The sequence below is a fragment of the Gopherus evgoodei genome, chromosome 1, assembly GCF_007399415.2.
Source record: "Gopherus evgoodei ecotype Sinaloan lineage chromosome 1, rGopEvg1_v1.p, whole genome shotgun sequence".
Taxonomy (NCBI): domain Eukaryota; kingdom Metazoa; phylum Chordata; order Testudines; family Testudinidae; genus Gopherus; species Gopherus evgoodei.
This window is the reverse complement of record NC_044322.1, coordinates 1502124-1513469: the sequence shown is the minus strand read 5'-3', so window position 1 is coordinate 1513469 and position 11346 is coordinate 1502124. Positions and strand designations below refer to the sequence as shown.

The following is an 11346-nucleotide window of genomic DNA, read 5'->3' as shown; positions in this document are numbered from 1 at the left end:
GAGTCAGGAAAGTGACAGGCCAGGTCTAACGGGAAACAATAGCCACATCCATTCTCTTTATTAACTGCATCAACAGGAATTCTGAAGTCAGAGCAGCCAAGGACATGGCTTTTTATGGGCCAACATACCACCAGTCCCCTGTCTCTTCAAAAACACAAGAACTTTGTTCATGTCACTGCCTCCCTTGGTCTCCTTCTCCCATTGCACTGTCCTCCCTCACCAGCGGGTCAGGACATCCATCTCCCATTGTGCCAGGGCTTAGACCTCATCTGAACCTCTCTACAAAGTGGAGATAAGTAGCTCATATCATCTCAGATGTAACGGTCCAGGATGGAATAGGTGGCTGTGGTCCGTGTTTTTTGTCTCTTAAGTCACCAGTGCCATAGCCAGGTGATGAACTGACCTGTCACTTGAAGAACACCTTGATTATCCTCACACGAAGGTGTTTGCTTTTCACGCTGTACACGATTGGATTCATCAGAGGCGGGACCAGCAGGTATACATATCCCAGGAAAATCTGAAGCGAGTGAGAAGAGCTATTCCCGAATCTGTGTATCACAGGCAAGCCAAGCATTGGTGTGTAGAAAAGCAAGACAGCACTGAGGTGAGCGACACAAGTGTTCAGGGCCCTGAGGGACTCCAAGTTGGATGTGATGCTACGCACTGCTCTGAGGATCATGATATAAGAGAGGCAGATGAGCAGCGAGTCTAACCCCACTGTTAAGAGTGCAATGGACAAGCCATAGATGCTGTTGACTGTGATATCTGAACAAGCTAACTTCATGACCTCTTGGTGCACACAGTAGGAATGGGAGAGGACATTAGCTCGACAGTACTGGAACCGTTTCAGGAGAAAGAGGAGTGGGAATATTAGGGCCACTGCCCTTAGCACACACACCAGTCCCATCTTGGCTATTTTTGGGAGGGTTAAGATGGATGTATATCTTAAAGGATTGCAGATCGCGACAAAGCGGTCAAAGGCCATCAACAAGAGCACAGACGATTCAATGTATGAAAGCGAGTGGATGAAAAACAGCTGAGCAAAACAGGCCTCAAGGCTGATCTCCCTAGATTTAAACAAGAATATGCCCAGTATCGTTGGCATGGTGGTTACCGATAAGCCAAGGTCTGTGATGGCCAACATGGAAAGAAAAATGTACATGGGCTCATGGAGGCTTGGATCTGTTTTTATAATGAACAGAATGACTGAATTTCCTACTATCGAAATAACATACATTAAGCAGAAAGGGATAGAGATCCAGAGATGGATGTCTTCCAGCCCAGGTATTCCGGTGAGAAGTAACACTGCAGAGTTGGATTTGGTGTCATTGACAGCTGACATAATGTACTGGGCAGGTCCCAGGAGTTTTCAACTTTCCTTCCTGAAAGGAAAAAGAACAGGAAACTGGATTATATTTAACAAGACATCTTTCTGCTCTCAGCGCAAGTCTAGAGACTCTCAGGATCTCAAGGAAGATCATCAAAAACACAGTCTTGGATTTACACCACTGATGGGAAGATAGGCACTGCCAGACTGGATCAGACCTGTGTTCCTTCTAGCCCAGTAGCCTGTTTCCGATGCTGCAGAGAAAGGGGGAAGAAGCCCTTCAATAGACAGATATGAGATAGCCTGCTTCCAGGGAAAGTTTCCTCCTGACATCCAGCGCTTACACATATTTTGTGGTGTAAATCAGGAAAGTTTACAGCCCTTCCTATACTTTATTAAAAACAATCCTCACTACTGTAATTAGATTTTTCTGGTAACCCATATAAATACCCAGTTCGTCTACACCAGCGACACCATCACAGGGCCTAACCAGATCAGCCACAACATCACTGGTTCATTCACCTGCACGTCCACCAATGTAATATACACCATCATGTGCCAGCAATGCCCCTCTGCTATGTACATTGGCCAAATTGGACAATCCTTATGTAAAACGATAAATGGACACAAGTCAGATATTAGGAATGGCAATATACAAAAACGTGTAGGAGAATATTTCAATCTCCCTGGCCACACAATAGCAGATTTAAAGGTAGCCATCCTGCAGCAAAAAAACTTCAGGACCAGCCTTCAAAGAGAAACTGCTGAGCTTCAGTTCATCTGCAAATTTGACACCGTCAGCTCAGGATTAAACAAAGACTGTGAATGGCTAGCCAACTACAAAAGCATTTTCTCCTCCCGTGGTGTTCACACCTCAACTGCTAGAAGAGGGCCTCATCCTCCCTGATTGAACTAACCTTGTTATTTACATATTGATTCTTGTCTGCATATATATACCTGCCCCTGGAAATTTCCACTACATGCATCCGAGGAAGTGAGCATTCACGCACGAAAGCTCATGCTCCAATACGTCTGTTAGTCTATAAGGTGCCACAGGACTCTTTGTCGCTTTTTACAGATCCAGACTAACACGGCGACCCCTCTGATATTTTGTCTACACTAGTATAAAGTCTTGTGTCATTGCAAGGTTTTTTTCGGAAGAGTTAAAGGAATTAAGTTACCAATTCAAAGCTAATAATGCCCATTGCCCGTAACACAAAGTCACATAATGTTGTACCAGGAAAGGGAAATGTCTTTACAGGTACTCAGCAACATTAAAAAAAAATCCTCAGAGGGAAATTAGCTCGCAACACCAGGTAGCTGACGGAATTGTTCTGCCTCTGCACCTCAGCTCTATGCTGAAACACAGCCCAGTGTTCTCTCTTGACTTGTCTTGCACAGGGATTGCAGAGGGATTTTGTTCATGACCCTGAATGTAAGTGTTAGAAACAGCTGCTCCTCAGTTACCTAATGACAGTATCATACAACTGTTCACTGAGCGAAGAGTTAATAGCACAAACCCATTGCAAAGACTATTTGGAGTACTATTGAAATACTTTCTAAAGCAAAAGCCTTTATGCAGTAAAGATCCCACTGCTCCTTCCTGTAGAGATTCCAACAACTCTGCTGCTGGTTTTTGATATACATGCATGTCATGAATCTTTGTCTTTTTAATATTTATATTACAATGAAAAGTTTTGGCATAACATTTACACATTTGTACTTTGACCCACACATGTAAATCCACTCGTTCCCCTCTGATTGTCTTTCAGAGATGATTTCTTAGGTTAGAGTGGGACATAAAATGTAGCATCTGTCCTCTGGATTTCTTCAGAACCTGAAAGATCCCAGCGTCTCAGCCCTCAGTCAGTGGCTTGTCAGCAAACAAAAGTCTAGTGGCTCCTCTGTCCCTGGGTTAATAGCTGACTGGTTCTCCTCAGGTTCTGTTCTGTCAGTCTGTAGCCTGTATCCGGAGTGGTGATGGGCATTAGGATCAGTATATAAACTCTACATTCCCTGAGCTCTCACTCTCTAGTACACAGTAACCCCAGCACCTGTTACTCAGGCACGATGAGGGTTTGCAGGAAGTGGATTTCAAAGTCAAATGCAGGAGTATTCATGGAAATGGAACTTCATTTCCCATATGAAAGTCAGTCAGTCAATTTCTCTCCCCCTCCCCTTCTTTCCTGTATTAATAAAATCCGCAGCACCCAGGAGTGGTGCTGTGACTGACACGGAGCTGAGCTGCCATAATGAATGTGTGTGATAACCCCAGTTCTGGGGATGTTTGCTGTATAGTTATATTGGGTTAACTCTTGGGATGTTTATGTTTTGGCTACATTAGGTGAAAGCAGTATGGCTCTTCCTATTTTAATAGCAGGCTGCTGGAAAACAAGCAGGAAGGGAAGTAATAGCTCAAGGAAAGCCATCGCTCAGGATGCACTTAAGGGAGGTTGAGAGACCACACTGGAGCTACAAGCAGGGAATTCCCTGTTCCTGGGCTCCAGCCATGTTACACAGCTTGTTTTGCCAGCGCTGGGAGTCTGTCCAGAGCTGGGCAGCTGTTGCTGAGGCACTTTTCAGTCTGACACGCACAGACACCGCTGGGGAAGACTCAAGGCCCTTGGCCTGCCTGGGTCCCTGTCAGATTGGGAGGGCTTGGGGTCAGAGATGTGTACAGACTGTTGTTTGAAAACCCTCTTATTCTCCCATGTTACACGTTCTTCCAGCTGTTTGATTAAACATTATTTTGGCTCGAGAAGGCTGGTCACTTGTCGCAACACATGCTCACTGGCACCTGCAGGGCAATCCCAGTGCAGTAGCCCAGGGCCCAGTCTGAGGGTGGGAGCATCACAGGATTCCACCTCATGAGAGGGAAGGCTGCGAGGCCTGACATGTGGCACTCAGAGACCAGAGAGGGGACAGAGATGCCGGTAGCCCTGTATCTCTGAGGGGTATCTAAAGGGCAGAAACGCTGGAGCCCTCAGCCAGTCAGGAAAGAGAAATATGCCCTATCGGACCTGTTACCACACTGCAGCTGTGAATTCCTGAGTTCACAACCAAGACAGAGAACCAAACCTTTGAAAATGAATTTTCTGATTAAATTTCCAGGAGCAACTAAACATGAGATGACTTGGGAACTAACCTCTGATATTCCGAGGGGTCTCCTCTCACTCAGCCCCTGGCAGGATCGGCCTAGAGCACACAGCACCTCTAGAAATGGGACCCACTGAGAAATCCTGACTCAGTTAATAGGGGTTTTAACACTCCGAGCTCGCTCTGAATGTCAGATTTGTGTGCAGCTTGAATATCCCAACGTGGAGAACAGGGAGATGTAGGGGAGGGGTTCCCAAATCATCTAGTGCTCCTTGCCCTACAGCACCATCACTGAGTCATCCCGACAGCCCACATCAGTCCCTTCTTGCACTACAGAACATCTGCAAATGGAAACAGCTTGCAGTCTTTCCCCTTCACTTTACATTGTAAAGAGACCAAAACCTGCCAATGTACCCAAATCCTGCTAGAAGAGGAGCCGCTGACACCAGAGGTCTTCACACTGAAGGACGAGGAGTCATCCAAGAGGTTACATGGGCAGCAGGCAGTATCTGTTCAGACAGAAAAGGAACTGTCTATATGAAGCATGTCTGCACATTTCCTTGGGGACCACTTGGCCATCAGGGAACCTCTGCAGATTTGCTTTCTTTGTTCCAGCTTTAACTCTGATCAGAGCCAAAGGCAAACTGCAGGAGACTAAATCACAGGGGACGTGTGGTAATGCTACATAACTGGACTGCAGTGCCAGCCCTGCAGCAGTCTCTATTCCTTGGGGGTGGCCGAATGTTGGTGATGATGCTTTCAAAACTGTGATCTTGCTGATATAAAATGAAATCGAATAATTTTAATAATAATATAGGACCAGATATCTCCCTGGCAGTGCCCTGTCCTGCACTACAAGCCCAGGGTGCAGGCCAGGGAAGGGAGAGTCCACAAGGCTCCATACAAGGAAATTTCCCTCAGATCAGTCTGGGGAGAAGGTCTTTTCCCTTCTCTATGAAGAATGAAAAGAGGGATCCAGAGATCACCAAAGTTATGCACAGGTCTCAGAGATCCACTGGTAGCTCGGCCCACCGACCCACAATCTCTGAACCTCAACAACTGTTCTAGGATGCTCCCCGGCTTCCTGCTAGCACAGGTTCATCAGAGATGTGCTACCAAGGCCTGTCACAGTAGCCACTGCCTGCAGGATCTGCTGAAGGGGCCTTGTACAGGGTAGGGGTGGGGATGCAGAGAGATGGGAAGGCTGTCTGTCTGTGTAATGGCCTTCTCTTACTGTGATAGTCTGAGGCCTGGCTCTTCGGCTAAGCAGCGGAGGCAGCCATAAGCTGGGAAGTGTATGGTCACATCCTCACATTCCAATCTAGTCACATTGAAATAAGATGCTGTTGGCCTATTAGGAATACAATCCTGCTCTGATCTTCCTATCACCTCCAGAGAAAGGGTAGAGCCTAGAAGATATAAAAGGAAACTTAGTTTGATAGCATCCTGTCTGACAAGAACTCACTTATCAATAGACACAGCTGGAAAACCCTTATGTCTGTATAGATGTAGTTGTAAAATCCTCACTTCTGTATTGTTTTGTATGTTTATTTGCATAGTCTCTGTCTGGTTCTGTGATTGTTTCTGGCTGCTGTATAATTAATTTTGTTGGGTGTAAACCAATTAAGGTGCTGGGATATAATTGGTTAAATAACCATGTTACAATATGTTAGGATTGGTTAGTTAAATTTCAGTAAAATGATTGGTTAAGGTATAGCTAAGGAGAACTCAACTTTTACTATATAGTCTGCAGTCAGTCAGGAAGGGGGGTGGGAATTGGGATCATGTTTTGCTAAAGGGGGAAATGGGAACAAGGGATGGGAACAGAAACAAGGACACAGGCAAGGCTCTGTGATGTCAGAGCTGGGAAGGGGGACACTAAGAAACTGGAATCATGCTTGCTGGAAGTTCACCCCAATAAACATTGAATTGTTTGCGCCTTCGAACTTCGGGTATTGTTGCTCTCTGTTCATGCGAGAAGGACCAGGGAAGTGAGAGGGTGAAGGAATAAGCCCCCTAACAAATACCCCAGCCCTAGACTGGGCAGGAGATTTTGACCTTCCCATTCCCACAGTGCAGCCATAGACTCAGTCAGTGCAACTTTCATTTAAGTAACAAGGAAGCTGCTAAAAAAGGGACTGTCTCTGCCAAAATGGGACATATGGTCACCCTACTCTTGATATCTGCTAGGGTGGCTACACCAGCTCTATTTAAAAGGGATCCCCTGGAAAAGGCTTGTCTGCAGAAGCCCATCACCCAGAGGAACAATTTAAGAACAGAAGAATGGCCATATTGATTCAGACCAATGGTCCATCTAGCCCAATGTCCTGTTTTCTGACTTTGGTCAGTGCAGATGCTTCAGAGGGAATTATCAGAAAAGCACAATATCATGTGCTCCATCCTATGTCATCTGTACCCTTCTTCTGACATTCAGAGTTTTAGAGACATCCAGAGAATGTAGATGAGTCTGTGACCATCTTGGCTAATAGCCACTGGTGTACCTATCCTCCATGAATTTACTAGGGTTGCTTTTGACTGCTGCTGCACATTGAGTGTATGTTTTCAGAGAACTATCCACAATGCTGCCAATATCTCTTTCTTGAGTGGTAGCAGCTAATTTAGACCCCATCATTGTATATGTATAGTTGGGATTATGTTTTCCATTGTGCATTACTTTGCACTTATCAACCCTGAATTTCATCTGTCATTTTGTTCCCAGTCACCTAGTTTAGTGAGATCTGTTTGTAACACCTCTTAATTTACTTTACACTTAAGTATTGTGACAAAGTTCCTCCTCTACCTTGGTGGGTCCTTGTCATAAACAGATAGCTAAGGGTTAATGTTCTTTTACCTGTAAAGGGTTAACAAAGGGAACCAAACACCTGGCCAGAGGCCCAATCAGGAAACAAGACTTTTTCAAATCTGGGTGGAGGGAAGTTTTGGGTGTGAGTTCTTTGTTTTGGTTCGGTGACCCTCTCTGGCTCTGAGAGTGATCTTTCTATCTCCAGGCTTTCTAATCTTCTGTTTCCAAGTTTTAAGTACAAGGATAGTAAGACAATAGGTTTATATTGTTTTTTTGTATTTACATGTGTGTAGTTGCTGGAATGTTTTAAATTGTATTCTTTTTGGATAAGGCTGTTTATTCATTTTTCCTTTAAGCAATTGACCCTGTATATTGTTACCTTGATATAGAGACCAATTTTATGTCTTTTTCTTTCTTTTTATATAAAGCTTTCTTTTTAAGACTTGTTTGAGTGTTTTTCACTGGTTAAGGCTAAGAAACGAAGGGAGGGGGAAAATCTCTTTGTGTTAGATTTACTAAGACTGACTTTGCATACCCTCTGGGTGAGTGGGGAGAGAGATTAGATCTCTCGGTACTTGTGTTTCAAGGACTTGAAGCAGGGAATCTCCCAGAGTACCCAGGGTGGGGAAATCTGGGAGGAGGTAAAGAGGGTGGAATCCCTTTGTTTAGATTCATGGAGCTTGAATCTGTATATCTCTCCAGGAATCCAGGGAGGGAACACCTGGAGGGGAAGAGGGAGAAGGGAAGTGGGTTATTTCCCTTTGTGGTGAGACTCAGGGCATCTGAGTCTTGGGGGTTCCCCAGGGAAGGTTTTGGGGAGACCAGAGTGAGCCAGACACTGGAATTTATCTGGCTGTTGGCAGCGATATCAGATCCAAGCTGGTAATTAAGTTTGAAGGTTTCATGCTAGCTTCTCATGTTCTGAACTCTAAGGTTCAGATCTGAGTAGGACAGTTATGACAGTCCTGCACTTATTGGCAGATTTGCTCACCTCAGTGACTTACCCACAGTCTGGGTCAACTTCTCCTGTGTCTGATCAGGAGTTGGGAGGTTTGGGGGGAACCCAGGCCCACCCTCTACTCCGGGTTCCAACCCAGGGCCCTGTGGATTGCAGCTGTCTTTAGTGCCTCCTGTAACAGCTGCATGACAGCTACAACTTCCTGGGCTATTTCCCCACGGCCTCCTCCAAACACCTTCTTTATGATCACCACAGGACCTTCCTCCTGGTGTCTGATAATGCTTGTACTTCTTAGTTCTCCAGCAGCACACCCTCTCAGTCTCAGCTCCTTGTGTCTCTAGCTCCCAGCTCCTCACACGTATTTCCTCTCCTCTGGCTTCCCCCGGCCTGACTGGAGTGAGCTCCTTTTTAAACCCAGGTGCCCTGATTAACCTGTCTTGATTGACTGCAGGTGTTCTAATCAGCCTGTCTGCCTTAATTGGTTCTAGCAAGTTCCTGATTACTCTAGTGCAGCCCCTGCTCTGGTCACTCAGGGAGCAGAAAACTACTCATCCAGTGTCACAATATATTAAGTATCAGAGGGGTAGCCATGTTAGTCTGGATCTGTAAAAGAAGCAAAGAATCCTGTGGCACCTTATAGACCAAAAAGTCTGTTAGTCTATAAGGTGCCACAGGATTCTTTGCTGCTTTTACAATATATTAAGTAATTTTGTCTTGTCTACACATTTTGCCACATCGCAATTTACCCCTTTTTCCAGACAATTATGTATATGTTGAATAGCACTGGTCCCACTACAGATCCCAGGAGGACCCTGCAATTTACTTCTCTCCCTTCTGAGAACTGACCATTTATTGCTATCCTTTATTTCCTATCTTTTAACCAGCTACTGATCCAGGAGAGAACCTTCCTCATTCTCCCAGGACTGCTTATTTTGCTTAAGAGGGTTTGGTGAGGGACCTTCTCAATGACTTTCTGAAAGTCCAAGTAGAGAATATCCACTGGATCTCCCTTGCCCACATTTTTGTTGACCCACTCAAAGAATTTGAATACATTGGTGAAGCATGATTTTCCTTTGAAAAGCTGTGTTGATTCTTCCCCAACAAAATGTGTCCATCTATGTGTCTGATAATTCTATTTTTTCCTATAATTTCAACCAATTTGCCTGGCACTCTAGTTGGGCTTACTGGCCTGTATTGCTAGGATTGCTTCTGGAGCCTTTTTTGAAAATCAGCATCACAATTTGTATATGCTAGTTGGATGGTATAGAAGCTGATTTAAACCATAGATTACATACCACGGTTAGTAATTCTGCAGTTTGATATTTGAGTTCCTTCAGAACTCTTGGGTGAATCCCATTTGATCCTAGTAACTTATTACTGTTAAATGTAGGAGTTTGTTCCAAAATTACTCTGCTTATGCTTTAATGTGGGGCAGTTTCTCAGATCTGTCACCTAAAAACAATGGAGGATAATCAGAGTGTTCGTCAAGTGAAGGGTCAGTTCATCACCTGGCTTCAGCTCTCATGACAAGGGAGATGAAATATATGGACCGCACCCACCTGTTTCATTGTGGGCCCTTACATCCTAGACGACATATGCTACAGATCCTTTCAGAGTAGAGATAGGTTCTGATGGGGTCAAAGGCCAAGAGCAGTGGGAGAGGGGCTGGTGATGGTGGACAGGGCACTGGGGGAAGGAGACCAAGGCAGGCAGCAGCATTTACAAAGTGTCTGTGTTTGTGGAGAGCCAGGGGACCGGGGGGATGTTGGCCCATGAAGAATGGAATCGGTGGCTGCTCAGACCTCAGTATTCCTCTTGATAGAGTCAATAAAGAGAAGGGATGTGGATGTTGTTTCCCATTACACATGGCCTGCCACTGTCCTGCCTCTGTTTAAATATTCATGGGCTATGAAAAAAGCTGCAGAGCTGTTTTGCAGTCACAATATTTGCCCTTCCCGAGAACTCTAGGAGCTGCGTGATTCATGAGTGCTGCACAAGCTGTGGATAGGGGCTATTCAAGGGTGGCAGTAACCTACCCTTTCCCTATGCCCTCAGCCAGTTATTAGTGACTGAGTCATGCCAGAGACACAATTAATGCAGGAGGCCCAGCAGAAGCCATTCAGGCAGCCCCGTTGATGGTTCTGCACACTGCAGACCTGCTGAGCCCACTCCCCACCGAGGCAGAATGTGTGAATGAGGGTCTGACACATAGAAGTGCTGGCAAGAGACGCAGGCCCAGATTCCCTCTGCAGCCCCTCCGTTTATGCTGCACGAGCAATACAAAGGGGTGGAAATGGGCCTTTGCTCCCCCACAGGGGCACGTCTTGCTCCAATCCCAGCCCAGCCCAGTCAGTGTAGAGTGACCACCTATTCAAAACGCAAAAGAGGGACACATGCAGGAGCTCCATCCACTCTGTGTCCCCTTCCCTGCCACCTCCATAGCCCTTCCCTGGACCCTCTTCTCCCCCCTTTGGCCCCAACCTCTGCTACTCAACTTCCCCTGAGCCCCGCCCCCTTGCCAGGCTTGAAGCTGGAGCTGGGCTGTGGTAAGTGTTACTCAGGGAGTCAGGATACTCCACCTGCCCTGAGTGAGGGGATAAGGGGAATGAGACCAGCCCCCAGCCCATATTCCCACCCCCTATGGCATGCTACAAAGGGAATATGGCATGTCTGGGGCTCCCCACAGCAGGCTGGCCTTCTTGGGGAGCTCTTAAAATAGCTTGGTTCTGTCCTTGCTGGTGGCCAGGATCTTGGGAGAAGAGGAGGAGCAGGGGGCCAGGCCTCAGGTGAAGAGATGGGATGTGGCGGGGCCTCAGAGACAAAGGAGGAGCAGGGGATGTGTCAAACTTGAAGCAATGCTGATCCCAGCAAGTAGGGCAGTGAGGGTCCCAAATAGAGGAAGAGGAGGGTGATAAGAAACCTCTTGTTTTGGAGAACACTGAATTAATGGGACCACACAAAGGGAGCTCTTGTTCAATTGGAAGATATTAGCCAGGGTAGGAGTGAATTGTGTCTGAGTCACTCTTGCTAGGCAGATTTATCACTGCATTTCCAGAAACTTCTGGAATTGGGTGTGGTAGTTTTGGATATGCTCCAATAGGTTCCTCCTTGCTGGGGTCAGACTCCATCAGGGTGAGTAATCAGGGCAGCTGCTTTGCAAAG

At 46.1% G+C, this 11346-nt stretch overlaps 1 protein-coding gene across 1 annotated transcript; it reads right to left on the bottom strand.

The window, feature by feature from the left end:
* Positions 1-406: 406 nt before the first annotated feature.
* LOC115645593 (olfactory receptor 51G2-like) lies at positions 407-1342 on the bottom strand. The gene has a single exon (XM_030550478.1). It carries the CDS (start codon positions 1340-1342, stop codon positions 407-409), a length of 936 nt encoding a protein of 311 aa, XP_030406338.1.
* Positions 1343-11346: the final 10004 nt, after the last annotated feature.